The sequence below is a fragment of the Buteo buteo genome, chromosome 23, assembly GCF_964188355.1.
Source record: "Buteo buteo chromosome 23, bButBut1.hap1.1, whole genome shotgun sequence".
Taxonomy (NCBI): domain Eukaryota; kingdom Metazoa; phylum Chordata; class Aves; order Accipitriformes; family Accipitridae; genus Buteo; species Buteo buteo.
In genome coordinates, this window is record NC_134193.1 from 23,248,588 (window position 1) to 23,268,257 (window position 19,670).

General features: G+C 53.6%; 1 protein-coding gene and 1 long non-coding RNA gene across 15 annotated transcripts in view; one reads left to right on the plus strand and one right to left on the minus strand.

Moving 5' to 3' along the window:
* Positions 1–727: 727 nt before the first annotated feature.
* Positions 728–7,085, minus strand: LOC142043909 (uncharacterized). Its single transcript, XR_012654158.1, has 3 exons — positions 6,708–7,085; positions 5,423–5,629; positions 728–3,981 (listed from the first exon to the last, which is right to left on the minus strand). It is a non-coding gene; the product is annotated as an uncharacterized LOC142043909 (long non-coding RNA).
* The window catches only part of MVB12B (multivesicular body subunit 12B), a 64,655-nt gene continuing 51,973 nt past the window's right edge, over positions 6,989–19,670 (plus strand). For 4 of the 14 annotated variants that reach the window (XM_075055692.1, XM_075055693.1, XM_075055691.1 and 1 more), the window contains exons 1-2: positions 13,683–14,008; positions 14,737–14,859. In XM_075055692.1, coding sequence (XP_074911793.1) covers positions 13,703–14,008; positions 14,737–14,859 — 429 coding nt within the window. In that variant the 5' untranslated portion in view covers positions 13,683–13,702. The other 10 variants (XM_075055694.1, XM_075055701.1, XM_075055702.1 and 7 more) reach the window with 10 other exon arrangements.

Here is a 19,670-nt window from a genome sequence, read left to right on the forward strand (position 1 = left end):
GCTCCCCTTTATGTACTGGAAGGCTGCTATAAGGTCTCCCTGGAGCCTTCTCTTTAGGCTGAACAACCCCAACTCTCTCAGCCTGTCCTCACAGCCCCCTGATCATCTTCGTGGCCCTCCTCGGGACCTGCTTAAGCACATCCATGTCTTGTGCTGGGGGGCACAGAACTGGATGCAGTACTGCAGGTGGGGTCTCACCGGAGCAGAGGGGCAGAATCACCTTCCTTGACCTGCTGGCCACGCTGCTTTTGATGCAGCCCAGAATGTGATTGGCTTTCTGGGCTGCAAGCACATATTGCTGGCTCATGTTCAGTTTTTCATCTGCTAATATCCACTTGGGCATCATCCAAGTGTGCTCAGCCCTGCAGCTGTGTGTGCCCCAGAGAGGGGCTTGCCCTCTTTGCAGGAGCCTGCCAAAGCAGGGATGCGTCGATGGCTTCAGCACTCCTGTCTGGGGCTCTTGGGGCTGTCTGACTGCAACAAGCAGACATGCAGGCTCATTCCTTTGGGGCTGCCATTGAGTCACTGACCTCACAACCATTCCTCTAATTCAGGAGCTGGTTAAGCACGTGCTTGAGACTGAACGCTCATTTTAGTGCTTTGCTGACCTGGGGCTAAGTGAGGAGCTGATAACACTAAATACAGCGTTTTCCTTTTTCCTTTTGTATGTGGGCTCCTGCATGAGCTGCAGCATCTCCTCGGGACTCAGCGACAGCTGCGGCAGGAGCTGCAACACAAGCACAAGGGACCAAACCCGCTATTTCCATTCTGCTGGAGATCTAACCACCCTTGAGGTCCAAGGTGGTGCTCCTGCTCCCAGGGACACCTTGTCCACCAGGTAGGACAGAAGTTAAACAGAAACACGGATGCTGACACATCACTCAGCGAGCTTGGCTGTTTATTCTCTGTGCTGATATCCTGGCTGGATGAGCCCTCTTGGAGAAAGCTGGTTCCCAGCCTTCCCCAGGCAGGGGGTCTGCCCAAGAGTGCCCAGTGTCTGGTGGGAGAGACCCTGCCGCAGGCTCCCTCAGCACCCACCCACCACTCCTGGTCCCCAGGGGCCAGCCTGGGCTCCTTGCCCCTGGGGTGCAGCCAGTGCCAGCATTGCCCTCAGTGGCAGGAGGGGGACAGGCGGCACCTGCCTGTGCGAGGGCTCCGGGAGCAGCACGGGGGCCTCAACGCAGGGTTTGCCACTGTTGGGAAATTTATGAACAATTCATAAATGTGTTTTACAGACAGCTGTTAGTATGTGCTGAGCAATACTCATTCTGTCAAGGAAAACTAGTTACAGGGTTATAGCCAGGCCACTTAAATATTATGATCCATAATATATAAATAGTGGGCCGAGCACTGCTGATGCTTCTTTGTGCTGTAAAGAGCCTGTGCACGCTGCAATCCTGCACTGGCTGAAGGTGTCTGCAAGCCATGTACTCACACAGACATTTGGCACTTCTAAAAATCATTTTCCACCCCATCCTGGGGTCACACAGCACAGCTGCAGGCTGCCACGGCTGCGGTTGGATAGGAGGGTGAGCTGGTGTGGGGAGAGGCTTGCTGTGGGGTGGGCAGCAGAGCTAGAAGCTGTGCTGCCAGTGGTGGGCTCAGGCCTCTGGGCTGCCACTTGAGACCTGTGTGCTTTGCCCCAAAACCAAAGATGTGGTGATGCTGTGTGCCGTTTCACTCTTCAGCTTAAATTCAGAAATTATGTCTTTTAACCTTGGCTTGAGTCGCACGCTTCCCTGGTGTCGCGGCCAGACCAAATCAAGGGGGACAGAGGAAAGTGTCAGTGCCACTGTGGCAAGGAACCAAAAGCACAGCTCAGAGGTGAGGGCTGCTGGACTCTCAGCAAAGTGTCTGCCTGGCCGTGGTATGCCTGGTCTGGCTGGTGAGGAGCTCAGCTTGGGCTGCAGCCTGGCCTGCCAGCAGTAACGCACACTGAGGTGCATCAAACAGACAGCCAAAAATGAGAAGGACTGCAGTAGTAAAATAGTGAGCTATTTTCCCTGTAGGAAATATTACACAGCCTTGTTGAACAAGAACAAAAGATTAAACTCAAAGTAAAATGACATGCAAAAATGCTGTGAAACGTGGTGGGTGGTCTAGGGGTTTCTGACTACAGTGAGCTCCTGAAATATCCTGGCATCTCTTCTCAGGATCATGTCGCTACCTGAAATGCTTTGGGATCTCTTTATTTAAAAGCAACCCCCACATGTCCCAGTAGAAAGCGTATGCCTACTGCAGAGTTTGCAGGTCTTTAAAAACCTTTGGAGTGCCTTGTTTGCTTTAGTTAAGAGCTTGCCACTGTTGAAAAAGTGGAGGTTTAGCTCTACTGTTGTCGATCTTCTGCTAGGGCAGTGCCATGCCCTAGGCTCTGGGTATCGCTGAGGACAGAAAGATGCAGGTTCAGTAACTCTTAGGGTTTCTGGCAAACCTTGCCCAGGTATCATTAGAGACAAAACCACCCAGAGCTTTCTCAGGCTGGACTTGGTTGGCAGCTGTGCACTTCCTTCATTCTCCTCATCAGCTGCTGTCGTTCAAGATGCCTTAGCGACTGGGGATAGATGTATATGGACAGCCACACCTTTCCCACTTACAGAGGTGCCTGAATTAAAGGAGATAGGAGGACCTTCTCATTCCTTTTAGGATAATCAAGATTTAAAATAGAAATATAGAAGGGAAGTTGTAGCTGCAAAGAGACATTTTTGTGCATTAAGTTAGAGGCAGCAGGTTAAACCTACCTCCAAGAAACCTTAAAACCAGGCAGCAGCTGAGCCTCAACCTGCAGCAGCTCCAGAACAAAATTAAACTCTGGGCTGATTTTTCTCTAAAGGCAGGCATAAAAAAAATGGTACATGCAGCTATATTTCACTGCTACACTAAATGTGGCTACAGAGAAAGATGAATTCCTGCAGCATAAAGGATTTTAAACAAACAAAAGGGCCCGAGCTTACAGTCAGGATGAGGATGCAGGATCCTTTACAGGTCGCCATAGTGTTTCCCCCTGCAAACTGGGATCCTTTTTGATGGTGAAGCCTGAGCAGCCCTTGCCAGGAGTTCCTGCTCCCCCTCAGGAGCAGCATGTGAAGCCGAGCTGGGCCAGTGCCCCCTGTGCTAGCCTGCAGAGCTGCGCATTCCCATCCTGGCACCAGCACAGCACCCAACACCTATGCTGTGCCTTACTGAGCGAGCTGGGAGCGGTGCATTGCAGATTGCAGTTCAGCACAAATTTTGCTTATAATAAATGAGGATTCCCTGTATTTTGTCTGTTCTCTGCTGGAAGCATAGAAACCTGTGCTATGCTGTTCTTCTGAGGTGTTGTCTGGGAACAGACAGATTTTACTGTTAAAATATGCTTGAAATGTAAAGAGGGTGCTGGGGCTTGACCGCAATCTCTTATCTCAGTCCAGCCTCTCACCTAGGAGCAGATTTATCTGCTCCCCTGAGGTGCTTTCAGGCTGGAAGCACCTCAACATGGGCTCTGCCCTCCTGCATGGACAGTGGCAGCCCCTTCCACACCAGATCTCCCCATGCAGAGCATAAGCTGCAGGCGCAGCAGGCAGGACCTCGCTGTGGCCAGCACAGGAGGGGATAAGCTTGCCAGCCACAGTGCAGGCCTTCCTCCGGAGCAGCTGTGGGAATGGCTTCCCCAGGCACCTTTATCACTGCCACAAGTGCTGCCGGCAACCCCCTGTGAGATGTGAAGCAGTGCTGTTCCCAGCACTGAGCCCTGAGGAGTGGCACCAGCAATTGCCACCCTTCTAGGAAAGCGGTGCTACTGCGGTGAAACGGAGTGGCGTAAGACAAAGAGAGCACATCCTGCACTGCTGACAAACCTGGCTAGCACGCACATTTACTTGGAACGATGTTCTGGAGGATGCAAATTCTGGCGTCCATCCACTCAAGGACGAGTGAGCCGTGTTCGTTCAGCCACAGCTCTAGCATTGTAGCCAAGACTGAGTCAAATTCCTCCTATTCAGTGTCCTGAAAACAAGACACGGGTATGAAATGGACAGCATGTACATGACTGCAGAACTCGTGAGAAAAGACACGCTCTGAACAAACAGAAGTAAATAAATGCATTTTGAAAAAGATTTATGTAAAATATTCAGAGGAAAACATTATACTTGCAAATACTTATGCTTTTGAGTAACTTTACACTGGTAGATTAACCAACTCCAGTATAGTTATTCATGTACCTAATACCAAGTGTGCAAGTATTTGCTGATTCAGAGCCTGTGCTTATGCTCTGTGAAAGAGCACAATGGTGCCTTTCCCCAGCCTCCAAGTGCTGCCGAGGTTTAAAGGTCTCCATAGGCAGAATTGCCAAGAGCTCGCCCTGAGCTGTGCAGGCCTGCCCAGCTGCAGGAGAGGTGTTTGCTCCCGTGGACAGGGCAGCGCTCCCTTTGGGCAGCTTCTCCAAGGGTAAAACTGAAGCGGCAGCTAAGCTGTGCTGGAAAGTGACTGTCTCTTTGGAAGAAATGTTACTGCAGATCATGCCACAGACACGTTGGGATATATGTTTGCAGTGAATCTTAGAATATTTCGTGGATACTAAGCAGCAATTAGAGTCTTCCTTTGGAATCAATTCATTTCCTACTGCCGTCGTAGCAGGGAGGATCTTATTGAAACTCTAGGATTTTTAATATTATTACACTAAAGACTCTCTCAGTATCAGCATCTCCATGGGGGAGCATTAGCACACTGTAATGTGTAACAACTTCTCCAGTTCAGGAAATCTTGTTGTATTTGTAATAGGGCATTTGGGGCATATATTATGTATGGGACATATATTTCTCATTTCCACCAGGCATCATCTTTCCTTCTCTCTAAATTACTCTCCAAATCAAAAAAATGCATTGTATTCCTTATCGCTCAAAAAATATATATATTTTTAATCTTTGGACCCAGAAGCCACTACCAGCCATCAGGGCTATATGCAGTAGAAGCCAGAAAGCCTTGGTTGAACAGTGAGGGAGTAGAGCCATAGTCAAGAATACCCAGTTATTACCATGGTTCAGCAAGCACCAATCTGAAATATCTCTTTTCTGGAGAGAAGCACCAGCCAGGAGAAAAGGAAAGTTTGGTCCCAGTCTAGGATGGTATCCAGGGAGTAAGTGGGACATCAGGATTCTGCTGTTGCAGAACACTTTGCTTTACAGACAGGAATCCAAAACCACTGAAGTGTATGTTGCTATCCAGACAAGCCTCTCAAACACTAACTAATCAAAGCTCATAGCGTTTCTCTTGGTAGTAAGTATGACCACACCAGGATGAAGCACGAGGAGCTGGAACAACCCTGAGGATCAAAAGCAAGAATTCCCCTGGTTGTCAGCTGCACCCAGTTCTGCAGGCACCTCAACAGCTGCAGACCAGCCACAGCTGGGCCTGCGGGAAACTCTTGGTGAGCCGAGCTCCTACCTACCTCAACGAGAGCCAGATAGGTGCAAAAATCGCCTGAAGACACCCATGGAAGAAAAGAGAAGGGCTGTTTTGCCAACCGCTTCTGCTCAGTTCAGCCTGGCTAAAGGTATGTACATAGGCAGAGGGTCCAAACAGGATGGAAGAAGCAAACAGTTACCCAGGTGGGAAAAGAACAGGCTGCATGGAGCTCCTCGAACGATAAGCAAATCTGAGCAAAAAGAGAATGGGAGAGGGGAAAAAAACCAGGGAATTAGCGGTGTAGTTAAAGGCAGAATCTCAAACAAGGAATCACCCTGTAGCAATACAGATGGACCCTCCATTAAAGGTGCCACTCCTTCAGATGGTACCTGATTTTGTCAGGGCAAAAGAGGACAAGTGGGAGGAAATTTGGGTGACATCATCTGAGTGAGGTCTTTCTCCTCGTATAAGTCACAGAGGCCATGTTTCCAGCACAAAGGAAACCATGGCTCTGAACAGGCAGCATGTCACAGAAAATAGTTAGTGGAAACCAGCTATAGAAAGGACCCAGGAGACCATCTTGCCTGGTCCCTGCCCCAAAGGAATGACTGAGTAACATCTGGTAAGTGCTTTTAGGAGGACTTTCAACTTGATCAGTGATAAAAACTGTCCCATCTGTGTTTCACTGTCTTTGCTGTTGTAAGTTTTTCACCATACCTTTGCAGAATCTCTTGCTGCACTTCACACCCATTACTTCTCAGTCTAGCCTCAAAGAGCAGAACAGGTTACTGCCCTCCTCTTTAATTCACCTACAAATTAACATGTTTTCCTCTCTCCTTTATTTCATTCTTCAGCCCAGGATTTTTTCTTTAGATTAGCCTTGCATCAAAGGCTATTGATGTCAACCCCTACACCAACACTGCTGCTCTCCAGATTATCATTGATGACCTTCCTTGAGGTAAGGTGCTCAAAACCAAATGCAGGACAGCTGCAGGATTAGTTCAAATGATTAGGGCTACAGGCCATGCTACTCTTCCAGGTTACACTGTGATTTGCATAAGCTGCTAATTTAATAAGCATGTTCTCAATTTCATCACTGACATATGATAACATTAAGCAGAACCAGACCTCTGGAGAGCCTCAGGTCAGGATGTCTTCTGTGCTGCCAGTGGACCCCTAAGTGGCTTCTGGTTACCCAACCTGACCTCTCTGGACCACGTTTGCTTCGTTTGTTTTTCAGGCCATGGTGAGAGCGAGCATCAAGTATGCTTGATGTTATTTTCTCCAACCTACCTGACTAACTACTACCCACTAACATGACTACCTACCTGAAGTCAAGGTAGCTTCCAAAATGGCTTATCCCCCAACCGCAGCGGCCGTTCTCTCAAGAAGAAGAAAACTAGTTTGCCCTTCAGCAGACTGCAGCAGCGACTGCCCATCTCCTAGATGCCCTCTGTTTCAGAAGAAAGGCTGAGGTTCCATTGACCAAGTTACAATTTTTCAGCTCTTTTCCCACCCGGCATCGCCCATCTTCCAAAGGCTCAAGGACCACAGCCCGTGGCTGGGGCAGACCTCCAGCCAGGAGAAGCTGTTGGGAAGTTTCCACCCACGCGGGGCTCAGCAGATGAACCGTCTTCTCCGTGAAGCCTCGCTTTTTGCGGCGTGGGGGCTCGCGGGAGCCGGCCCCTGGGCCCCGAGTCCTGCCTTTGCTAGAACCCAAGGTGGGACGTGGCGGCGGGCACGGCCCCGCCGCCCCGGGGATGCTGGGGGGGACCGCGGGGGGTGGCGGGGCCCCGGGGCGCTCCCCCCTGCCCCGCCGTGGGTGGGGCAGGGGCAGGACAGCCGAGCGCCGTCCCGGCCGGCGGGGCCGGTTTCGCTTTGGGCCGCGGCCGGGCGGCGGGAGGCAGCGCTGCGCGGTCGCCGCGGTGAGTGAGCGCCCCGTGGGACGGGACGGGACGGGACGGGGCGGCCCCGAGGGGGTCGCGGTGCCGGCCGTGCGGGGGCCGGACCGGGGCGGGCTCTGGGCCCTGCGCGCCGCGGTCCGGCCGCGGGTGGGCGCGGAGCGGCGGGGGCCTGCGCGGCGGCGGCGGCGGGGAGCCCGAGCTGCGCCGTGCTGCGCTGCTGCGGCCCCGGCCCCGCCGCTCCCCGGGGCCCGGCACGGCGCGCTCCGCCGGGTAAGGCTCCGCGCGGGGCCGGGCCGCGGCCTGCCCGCCGCTCCCCCGCCCCGCTCCGCTCCGCCCGGGCCCGCAGGCCGCTCCCCCGCCGCCGCCGCCGCCGCTCCGCCCGCCGGGCCGCGCCGCGCCGGCCCCGCCGGGCGATGAGGAGCTGCTTCTGCCTGCGACGGGGGAGCCGCGACCCGCCGCCCGCCGCACGGGCAACAGTTAAGTGTCCCCGGACCCGCCGCGGCCCCTGGGCGCGGCCCGGCCCGCCGCGGCCGCCAAGCTGCCGGCCGGGCCCGGGCCCGGCGGGCGCTCGGGGCTCCTGCGGGGCGGCCCGGCGGCGGCAGCCGGGCCGGATGGCGGAGGGGGGCCCGGCCCGGCCGCCCCTCCGCGGCCGGGGGCGCTGACGCGGCCGGGGCGCCGCGGCTGCCGGCGAGGCTGGCAGGCCGGGACCCCCCCCCGCCCCCGGCCGCTCGGGCAGAGCCCCCCCCGGAGTGCTGCGGTGGAGGGACCGGCGGCAGCACCCCGGGCTGGGGCGGGGGCCCGCCGGCGCCGTGCGTCGCGGGGAGACCGCGCCTTCGCAGCGCTGCCAGCCCGGCGTGCGAGGGGCCGAGCTCCGGCCTGCGCCTGGGCTCCCTCTTGTCCTCCAGGTGAGGTCGAAGGGCTCTGCTGGGGCTGGCGGTCAGCTGCCGGAGCGGCCTCGGTGGTCGGCGGTGGGGCAGAGCCTGGTGACCTTGACCCGCTCCAGAGCGTGCTGCAGGTTTTATTGGGGATTGATTGGAGAAAATAACAAAAAACCCCGTGTTTCGCGTGGCTTTTTGCCGCAAGTGTTGCACAGCGTGGGTTTCCTTGACCGCCCGTTTTTCTCACCTGTTCTCAGGTTTCTGCGTACCTGGAGGTGGTAACGTGGGCTCTCTCTCTACAGTGCTGGCCGGAGCAGCGATACTGAGCTGCCTGTGTTTTACGTACTTGCCTCTTGCATTGCCGAGGCTTGTGAGCTTTCACTGTGGTTTCTGGAGAGGTTCTCGAAGATGCACCAAGCTTCAGTATTTTCTGCGCTTTCTCTGAGCTGAGGCTTTCGCAGTGTGGTTGTGGTAACGCAAGCAGAGTCCTTCAGCTGAAACAAGACAGGCTGGGCTTCAGCAGGTGTTCAGCTGATCGGGCTAAAACTGAGGTTTCTCCATCTTGTGTTTTGTTTCAGCTGAGGGAGAACATGCTAACGTATGCCTTTGTGGTGTCTGTGCCTCGTGTGGCAGGTTGGCAGTGTCGTCCCTGTAATTTTTAGCTCAGATAGCCTTACCCGATAGATTTTCTCAGTGTGCTGGGATGAAGTCTTAGTTTGAGCTTCTGGAGGTGTGAAATAAAACACACAAAATTTCAGTCTTGTAGTGCGTGCTGCTCTGACAAAGTGAATCCCAGGCTCAAGAGTTCCTGTAGCCCCCAGGGACTTGTTCATTTGTGTGCCAAGATAGAAATAACTGAACTGAATACCATTTAAATTTTGCTGCCCTGGTGCAAGGTCATCTGTGTATGGAAACCTATTTTGGTTTGAAATAGGACGCACTTCACAAGTGCGTGTCCGTGGTTAGAAGTGCTGTGAAGCAATACAAGGTCTCAATTCTGCTCATTCTGTGACTTAAGTTCCCATTTCCATACAGTTCAGTCACAAACTGTAGAGGTTTTGCAGCTGACACGGGGCAGCTGTCTCAAGGATGGGAGCCTGGGTGCAGGGGTGATTCCAGACATACTTTCGTTTGGGGCGAAATGTGAAACTGAAATTCTGCCTGCTTGTGATGGAGGCCTCCAGGGCCCTGACCCTGTGTCCTGCCACGGTCTCCTGTTTTTCTGATTGAAACTATGTCCTATTCCGTGAACAGAAATAGAAAATTGGCTGGGGCTGTGTCCTGTTCCTGGATGTGGTGGGAGGACCAGGCATGCGGAGGAGTGACTTCTAAGCAACCCGTGTTGTTGCCAGCATTACCTACCGCCTTTTCAAAATGATGGAGTGATAACCTGAGCATGCAAGTGAGGGTTTTAGCAGTGTGTCTGCCTTGGTTTGGTGGGATTATTTCCTGCAGGGTGCAGGAACTCAGTGAGGTAGTTGATAATTTTTCTCCAGTTTTGCCTTAGCTCATACTTCTCTGCCTGTGGGAAGAGCAAGTCAGTGTCAAAAGTGCAGGGCTTGTAGTTGAAGGAAGAAACAATAAGACCATTCTCTCTCCAAGTCCCTTGCTATTTAACTTTAGAACTTGACCTGCTTTGCTGGCAGCGTGATGCTTCTGCAGCAAATACGTCATCAGGCCTGATCTGATCATGTACCCACCAGCTCTTGAACTTGCCTAACTTGTTGAAAAGGAACACTGAGAGGGAAAAATGCTGTACAAACTCACAATAATTCATATTTCTGAAAACGTATTCCTTTTCTATATATGTGTCCCAGCCAAAGTCCAGCGGTGTGTGTGGTCAGTCACCTCAGTGGAATACTTGAAACGGACAGTGAAGCCAGCAGAAAAATATGCCTAGGATGAACTAATAAAAGCGGAGATGAGCTAGCAAGAAAATGGGTGAGAGTGAGTGAAAAGGATGTGAACAGTCTTGGGGGTGCTGGGAGAAAGGGAGGTGTGTGTGACTGTGGACATGGGCTGCAAGACAGTTCCCTCTGGGGTGATGAGCTGCCCTCAGCTTTGCCGTCTCGGCAGAGTGCAGGGCTCGGGGTGCTGAGGCAGCTACGTTGAGCTGCGCTGCCAAGTCAGCAGAGGGCTTGGTACTGCCAGGGCAACACGGACCCTGTGTTACACATCTAGGGAGCAGACCCGGTGTGTGTGTTGGAAGTAGGTACTTTGCAGCAGGAGGACCCAGAGCGGAGCACCAGTGAGCGTTGCCTGGTGACGGATCAAACCGAGACCCTGGCTGGGCTGTCCGTGTGTGGCTTTCTGACTAAATGTTACTGCCTGCTGCCCGTGCTTTCTCCACTCTTCTGCTCTACCTGGTGGCTTGCCCTGCGGGCTGGCAGCCTCTGGAGTCAGGGCTGGCAGGACAGGACAGAACACTGCTTGCTCTGGCTTGTGTGAAAGGCCCTCAGCTCCTTGGCCTCAAACTCCCTGATGCAAAGACTTCTGGAAGCCTGGTCGGCGGCAATGCCTGGAGCCTGCCTGCTGCAGGGCACCCCAGCACTGCTCTCCCCTACCCCCTCGGTGCACCGCAGCCCGCAGAGCCATCTGTGCTGGGTTGAAGCAGGGAGCCTTGCTGCCCCGCTGAGGGAGCAGGATAAGGTCTGTGCCGCGCGCCTGCAGAGGTGCCTGTTGGGGCCAGTCTGCATCTGGCTGTACTGGGCCGGGCCTGGGTTGGTGCGACACAGAGCAAGTGGTCCCCCAAACCCTGGGCAGGAGGAGGCAAAGAAGATAAAGCAGGGCCTTGGCTGAGGGCAGAAGGCGAGAAGGCTGTGGCAGAGGCTGGCAGAGTCCCTGAAGGCCTCTCCTGCAGCTGGACGTCAAGATCCCGGGGACACCCGTGCCTCCTACCTCCCAGCATGGCCGGTTTGAGGGGGCAGGAAGCATTCAGGATAAAGTCAGCAGCATGGTGGCCGTGTGCCGAGAGCCCGTTCTCCGCATTTTGTACTGCAGCCATCCCGCCCCGCTCTGCCGTGTGCTGCTCGGGACTGGTCTCAGCAGGATGCACAGGGACTTTCTCTGGTGGAGGCGCATCCTTCCCCCGCTGGTTTTGTCCGAGTGGCCCCATGCTGTTTTGAAGCTTCTTCCTGCCCCAGGGCTCACATCCGGCTTCCCTTCACTGCATGGGCGTGCTGGGGGCTGGATGTGGCCCTGCAGTTGAGAATGACCTCCAGGGAGCATGCTCCCAACTAACGGGAAAAATGTTCTTCAAATTGTTTTGGGCTGTTCCCAGAATAACCCTGCAGCGGGTGGAGCGGCGCAGGCCCTTCGGCAGCGCCTGGCAGACGCAGCTTTGTGCAGGATGGTGAAAGGCCATCTGGTCAGCTGGTTTGAGTTCTACGCCACCGTGATGTTAGGCGGGTGTATAGGTCAAACTCGCGTTGTTTAAAGAGAACTTCATTAAAATAACAAGCTGTCTAATAGGAGTATTTATAGAATCCTGCTCCTTAATTTAATCTGTTCTTCTACTGTTTGTTTTTTATTTTTAAGTTCAAAGGCGCGATAGAAAAGAAACCAAACTTTGCAGATGCCCTGGGGGAGAAGTGCAATGTAACTAATTGTCTGTATGATTGCCCAGCCAGAGACTCCCCTCTGACCTGCACAAAGTTCACAAAAACATTTATCCGAGTGTGCAAACCAATTGCTGTTGCTCCATATCTGTTCCAGACACATCCTCGATGTCACCCGCACGGCGGGAAGCTGGCCTGGCATGGCAGAGCCTCGCCGTGCTGCGGTGGCTGGGTGCAGGCCCAGCCGCCTTCGAGCGCTGCCGCCCCAGCCCTCCCACTGCGGAACAGGATGTGCCGCGCTGCCCGGAGACCCGGAGGTTCGTTTTCTGGGCAGATGCTCTGCCTGCCCGTCCCCGCCGGGCACGGGTCGTGGTGCGAGTGCCAGGCAGAGGAAGGTGCCAGGCTCACCGCGCGCTGCGCAGCGGTGGCGGGCGCGGGGAGCCTGGCTCAGCCCTCGCCATAATGGGGTGCTGCTCCGGGCCCTGCGCCGGTGCCGCCTCGCGTCTCGCCCCGTGGCTTCTGCCTCCCGCCCTCTCGAAGCGGAAAGCCCTCTCCTCTGTGCTTAGCCGCTGCCGCCGCCATAGAGGGGCTTTGTGTGAGCCGGCACAAAGTGAGGATTGATGCCGTTTCCCCTCCCCCTGCCGCGCCGAGCGGGACCGCAAACGGCTCCGACAAAGGTGCCCTTCTTCCTCCCGCCGAGGACGGGGTGCCGTCAGGCTGAGGGGGTCTGCCCAGCGGCACTGCGCTGCGGGTAGAGGCACCCCCACATCCCGCGGTGGTGCCCGGGCCACCAGGGCCCCATCCTCGGCCTATCCCAGGCCGACCCTGCTGCCGCCCGGGTTCCTGCCGGGGCAGCTGGGCCTCCCTGCGGCAGGCCCCGGCGCGGTGAGCCGGGGCCTGGGCAGCATTTGGCAGCAGGTCCCCTGCCCGCGTTAGCCCTGTGCCTGCCATCGCTGCCGCAGAAGAGGGAGTGCCAGGGGCTCCCTGCCCACCGGGGCTCTCCCAGGGCCTGGGAGGGGGCACAGCCCCTCTGCTTCCCCCCGTGAGGTGAGGTGTCGGTGGCATCCCGGCTGCCCCTGCTCCTGCTGCCTCTGCGGAGCAAGCCAGCGCTTCGTCAGGACGGGTTTGTTGGAGGCCGGAGGCACCACGGGAGCGGATCTGCTTCCCCGCAGTGCAGCTGCAGCCGTGCTGGAACCTGCTGTGCAGTGTTCTTAGTGTGCTGGGGAATATCGTCACTTACCTGGATTTCAGTTCAAAACGGCCTAAGAGAAGCTCGTATCAGCGTTCATTATCTCCCAGCTCCTCCCAATGTGTAGTAACAAGTCATCACAGTATTGAGCGTTGGAAAAGTTGGCAAAGTTTCAGAAAACATGCATCTGTATGAAGAACAGATTGTAAGTTCTTTGTTAAATTCACGTTATGTTTGCTCGGTACTGCACGTTTTAGGCAATGGGTTCTGGATTATCTGCGAGGCATCTGGATGAGCCGGTGGAGCAGCGCAGGCAGCGGTGCGGGGTTTGTCTGGGCTGTGCCGGGTGCCACCAGTGTTACTGCGGCAGGGTCCTCCTCAGGGCAGGCGAGGAGAGGGGAGGATGAGCCCTGCGGCTCAGGATGCGCTTCTAGTTGTGCTTTGGAAGCTTAAACCATGTAGGGAGCAAAGTGTGTCTGCTTTGCTCTCTGCGTGCTGGATGCTTGTCTAGGTGCCGAAGCAGAGCTCTCTCCTGGGTTCGGTTCATCAGCAGTAGTGTTCTCACCATTACTGGTCACTAGCTTCTGTTGTTTTGGACTCCTGGGGTAGTCTGGCTGTTCATGTGACATTATTATTATTTACATAGGGCCCAGACTTGCTCTTTTTTATTGCCTGCAGCACGATGTTTGTTCAGACTGGGCATTGTGAAGTGTAAACCCAGGTCCCACTGGCACCAGCACTCACCTCTGCCTTTTCTAGAAGCAGTAAGTAACCAGCCGTCTACATGGCCTAGAAATGCTGGGATTTAATTGCTCTGAGGAGGGAATTGTATTAGGTAGCTCTGGTTCACGGCTTGTCTGGCTGCTCAGCAGTGACGCTTGTTTACACAAAGCACTGCCCTTTTATCTCGGGGTGCGTGGGGGGCGGTTTCCTGGGGCATTCCTGCCTGATAGCTGGAGAAGACTTGCCCTAACTGGCTGCCTCTGCAGGAGACCACATGCTGAGGCAGTGGCACCTTTCCCCATCCTCCTCCTCAGTGAGTTGTTTCAGCAGCTCTCGTCCTCTCCTCCTGCTTCCTGCAACAGCATCTTTCCAAAATTGGTTGGTCTTACCTGCTTCTATCCCCCTTTGCGTATCTCCCTCCCCTGAAGTACTCGATGATGTCTCCCTTCTCCTGGAAGATGCTCAGGCCTCTTCAAGGCCTCTGTCTGCTTTGCATCAGACCATCCTGTGCTGCTTCATCTGTGTTCCCCTGGTGTTGAGGCTCTCTGCAGCAAGCGCAGTTTTGCATACGGCGCCAGATACATCTGTGCTGCTATATGAAAATGGTGTGGTTCAGGAGGGTGCAATGGGACTGACGACTCGTGGGCAAACCCCCAGCCTGTCTAACACCCGTAGTGGATGGGGAACCTCCCAATGAAGCCATTAAGAGCAGATTTCTTGCTGCTTAAAATGGCAGAGCTGCTTCAACCAGCCTAACTCAGGGATGAAATTTGCTCTCTGTTTTGGAGGGAAGGCAATAAGCTTGGGTTTTCCCATCGTTTCTAGATGGAGACCAGCCCATGCTAAGTATACTGGAAGCAACAAAATTAATCTCAGAAGGGGCTGCTGGCCCAAATTCCAAACCTATTGGGCATTGCACAAATGTACCCTCTTATCAAAAGCAAATGAAAGTGCAGAAGGTGTGTCTGGCCTAATCCTGTGTTTAACTTGGCAGTCTGTGGTGTGTCAGCACAGGCACTGTAGCATGCATGCAGGCTCTCAGTGCTCTATGTCTTCTGCTGGGGTGTGCTGCCGAGCAGCCGTTTAATTCTGCTCCTTTCTTTCAGGATCAGTCCATAATGCCTGAAGTGCGAGACCTCTCAGATGCCTTGCCTGACTTGCCGATGGATCCCATCACGGGTGTTGGTGTGGTTGCATCCCGGAACCGAGCACCGACAGGTTATGATGTAGTAAGTAGAGCTATTTCAGCTGCTGTTGCTAATGGTTTGGTTCTGCACTAATGAGGCTTTACTTTGCTGGGAACAGCATCTCTTCAGAGAGGGCTTGCCTTCAGATGTGTGCTTTAAGAAGTAATTTGATATCCAGCTGCCCACCTCTCAGCCCACAGCACTTAGTGCTTTCCCTCAGTGGAGTTTTGTGGGTGCAGTCGTGCTACTTCATCTGTGCCACTCCAGAGGAGCATAATTACCTGGAGGAGGGGTTTTCAGAAACAGCTGGCCACTGTGGCATGCAAATTTAATAATCCTAGTAACATCCATCCTGAAGGAGTCCTAAGTATTGCACAAATTATATCTCTGAATAAATGGATCCCGCATCAGCTGTTTAATCCCACATATCAGCGCTGCACAATGATGATAAGCTCCAGAATGGGAAGCAAAGAGTTTCGCACCCAGCTGAAATTGCAAAGATGATTTTGATGCACAGAATGCAAACCTCTAAACTAAGCTTTGGCAGGAGGCTTGGCAGCAGGAGAAGGCAGCTGGATACAGCAGAGATGAATACGTGAATGGATAAAGGGAGGTCACTGTTTAACAGCTGCTTGTTCCTTGAATTAGTTGTGACTTTTCTCCCCATAGGTTAGTGTCCCAAACAGTGAAATATCATAAAATACTGACCTTACAGAGCTCTATATGGAAAGATTTGGCCCGTAGTCCCATCTGCTCACATTTCTATGTATCCTGCTCCAACTGTGCTACGTGTGGCTGGGAGTGGAAACCAGTTGACTTGAGGCTTTGCTCACACCTTTTCAGCTCTGGATCATTGCATACCCTGTTCAGTGTAAGAAGGAAGAAAATGGATCAGGCTGAAGTAAGGACACGAGGGAGGGGATTCTGAAAAGGCTCCTTAAAGACCTGGAAGGTTTTTGCATTTACTGCATTTTTCTGAGTGCTCATTACCTGTGTGAGCCAGGCTGTGTAATTAGCTGCTTGCCCTGATAAAGGAGCACGGGACAATGTGAGAGTTGTGATAACAGAATTGCATTCTGCCTAAATGACTGGGCAGAGAGAGCGCTCACCCCAGATAGCCTGTCTGTGGTTTAATAGGGAGCTTCAGCACTAACGTAGTTTAAACTAAACAAGATAAAAGACTCTTCCTGTGGCTTAATCCAATTACAGTGGTGTTGTAATAATGCTTGTGAATGTGGGTCGCTCTCTCCTAGGGGGCACAGAGAGGAGTCTGCCCTTCCTCTGGTTCTTCTGCCTTCCTCTCTGTTTACCAGGAACCCTTCTCTGACCCTGGGGCCAGCAGTCCCCCCTGCAGGCTGTGGGGAAGTGCCTGCTGTCTGCAGTTGTCTTGCCCTAAGCATGGCTTCCACACCCTTACTCCCTCAGCCTCGTGTATGGCAAATCAGCAGCACGTCTCTGTGCCTGGATGCTGTGAGCTGCAGTTGGTGTCATTTTCACGATTCAGCAACTGCTGTGATGGAGCTGCTCTGGGTGCCACCCTGATGTGACAGGATGTCCTGGTGCCCAAAACCATGGGATGGTGGCACGTAGGGCTGTGCTTTTCTTGTCTGGACATCTGGGAATGTGGCTCCTCTGCGCGAGTCAGGGCTCTGGAGCAGTGTAGGGTATGTGGGGTTGCCACTTCCCCCTGACCTCTCTGGAACCCAGCCTGTCCTGTCTGAAGGCACGAAGCCGAGTATGCAGAAGTGCACTTCTCAGTACAGCAGAGAAAGTCATGTTCTGAGACGTGGGCAACGTGAGGACTTGGGCAGTCTCAGGCTCTGTCTCTCTCCAGATATGCAATTTCCCTAATGAGACACTGAGAGTTGATTGTTGCTTTAGGGTGTAAAGCCTTGCTGAAGGCTCCATCCTAGGAGTGTACTCCCTAAAACCCTAATAGTTAGAGGTTCAAACTGCACCCTGAAAAGGAGAACCACTCATCTTTTGGGAAGCATTAACACCAGTTTATCTTGGGATGTTGTTGTAGTCCCTTTAGGGATCTGATTGCTTTGCTTTTTGTTACGGCATCCTGCAGCATTCAGTTCCACATGTGGATTCAGAGTTGTGTGGGAAAGTATTTCCTCTTATTAGCGATGAATTTGGCATCGTGTAGTTTTACTGATGGTTTTGATTTTTGTGTTTTGTAACGGTGAAGTACCCAGTTCTCTCTTTCTGAGACAGCTATGTTATTTATAGGCTTTACCCAGTTTCCCTTTCGTTCATGTCCTTTCTCCAGCTGTTGCCATATTCTTTTCCTTCCTTCTCCCTTTGTTCCTCTTTAAAACAAACAAGCAAAGGCATGGGTGCTTTCAGCCCAGGTGTAAGTTAAATGTCCAGGGGACGTCCTGGTCCATTTCCCAGGTTTGCATGGAGCCCCGGGGTTCGGTATACTGCCCGGCTGGAGGTGGCGGTGCGGCAGGGCCCAGGGTACCAGACCCGGGGGAATCTTGGCGAATGGGTCAGAGATCTTTTTCCCTCAGTAGTTTTTTCATTACTCAGAAATCTCCGTTGCCTTTGTGTCTGCTTAGAAAACAGCTACTGACGCTCGTAATGACTAACCAGGTCTTTGAACAGGTGAAGCACCAAAGACTTGATTTTGCCAAAATGCACACAGTGTGTCTGAACTTAGATTCCTGAAAATCTGCCCAAACTGGCAAGACTGAGCTTATGGGTGGGGAGAAAAGGGAGGAGAGGTGGGAGGCAGGGAGCCTGGGGTAGGAGAGAGGTGTGGTTCCTGTGCAGCCGCGTTCCTTGCTGCGGGCTGAATGCCAGCTCCATGGTGGGGTTTGCTCTGGGGTGAGAGCCTGAGCATGCTGCTCACCCAGGACTGTGCTGGAGCTGGACAGCTCACCACCGGTGGGGCAGACCCATCCTATGGGGCAGGCAGTTTAGTGGGCCTGTTTGCCAACGGTCTGTCCTGTGGTAGCAGTAACCCCATACTGACCATCGGGCAGCAGGTAGATCACCCCACACTTGGAGGGATGGGCTGGGGGACACCTTTCTTACTGGGTGCCACTCCATCAAGTCCATCTGTTTGCAGCACATGCTTGAGGAGTGTCTTTCCCCAGCTCCATGAGGAGAAGGACCATTCCTTGTGCCCGAGGCGCCGGGTGCCCTGTGCCGGCTGCTGTTTCCTTCGTCCCGCACGTTCCTCGCCTCTTAGCCAAGCGGAGGACTTGGTGAGCTGGGGCTGCGTAGTGCCCATCCTGCCGGACAGGTCTGCCTCGGCCTCTCCAGGTCAGCTCCCTTCCCGTGTTGCCCCACCGAGGGCATGCTGCCATCGTGAAGCAGTGCTGCCCGGGCACAGCTCTGCTTCGAGAGGTAGTGGGGATCCTCCTTGCCTGCAGGAGCCCAGCAGATGTTGTAAGAAGTTTCCTGTTTATATTGCTCTGTTTTCTTTCCCCATGAGTTTTCTGACAAGTTAATGCATGCTTACGTTCTCCAGGCTTGGAAAAAGCCTTCAGCAGGGCGATGCGGAGGCAGAGCACTTAATTGCTGGGGATGTCGCCTGCGACTGTTGCATTTCGGCAGAAGCAGAAATGGTTTTGCCGGTGTTCCCATGGGGCGCTGCGGCTGGCGAGCCCTCACCCCCAGCTGCTTTTTGCTCCGCTGCTCACGTCTTCCTGCGAGGCTCTGCAGGTGGCACAGCGTGGCTGCGGCAGGCAGCTGGGCAGTGACCAGCAGCTCAGCTGGGTGGGGAAGCATCGGAGGGGCCTGAGTGTTGCTCAGCAGGGACCCTGTCCCCAAGGGGCAGTGCCGTGGGCCAGGCCTGGCACTGCTGACTCCCGGGAGCCAAGGACTCGGGTGCTGCCATCGGCTGCTGGCAGTGCCTGGCTCCTGCGCTGCCCTGGCCAGCCATCGGGTAGGGGCAGGAGTGGGAAGGGGAGCGTGGGGTCAGCCTGGACTGCTGTGCCTCCCTGGAGATGGGTCGGGTGCCTCGCTGTGTGGCTCCCCATGGACCCAGTTTGGGCTTTCTACTAGATACTTGACGGGTTAGAATGGCAGGGTTGTTCCTAAAAGGGTGTGTGGTGTGGGTTGGAGTTTTGGGGTTTTTTTTTCATCATTAAGTCAGAGTATAGCAGTGCCAGCCTGTGCGGGGGCCCCGTCAGGCATCTTGGTGAGCTGTAATCCAGCTGTGCCCTGGGCAGTGAGTTGTAGAGGAGATGATATCAACTGAAGGGATGTACTACCACCTCAAAAATTATTTGGTATTGTTGTAAGTAATGTAAAGTTCCTAAAGCTTACAGAAGTTAAATTAAAAGTGCATTTGACAGCAACTTGTATAGCGCCAATTTTACAGTTGTAGACTGGGTCTATTGCCGCCTGTTGAGTTTTGAGCATCTTTAATGTGGGAACAAAGAAAACAAAACTGGCTCACACAAGAAAAACTGAAATGTAGAACTCGAACCATATAAATAAACAAAGTGATTAAATCTGGTCGTAGTCCCTCAAACTGTTTCTAACAAGGGCTGGAGTTCAAGCTAAGTGTCGCTATATGCCAACGGTTTTTCTAAGCAGTCTGTATTCTGAATATCTTTTTGTCAGGACTGACTTACCCGTAGGGGAGGGAGATGCACATGGATTTTCTGTATTCCTAAACTAGCAGTTTAGGAAAGAGCTGAATTCAAGGAATAATAAAGAAACAAAAAATCCCACCAAAATCCTGTTTTAAAATTTTCCTATTTAAAAATGATGCATGTTTCTTTGCAGAATCCTGACTGCAAAAGCTGTGTGTGTCATACAAGGGCTTGAGCTGAGCAGGGGCTTGTGAACAGCAGTTGCTGAAATGCGAAGAGCAGCCAATGCACTTTATT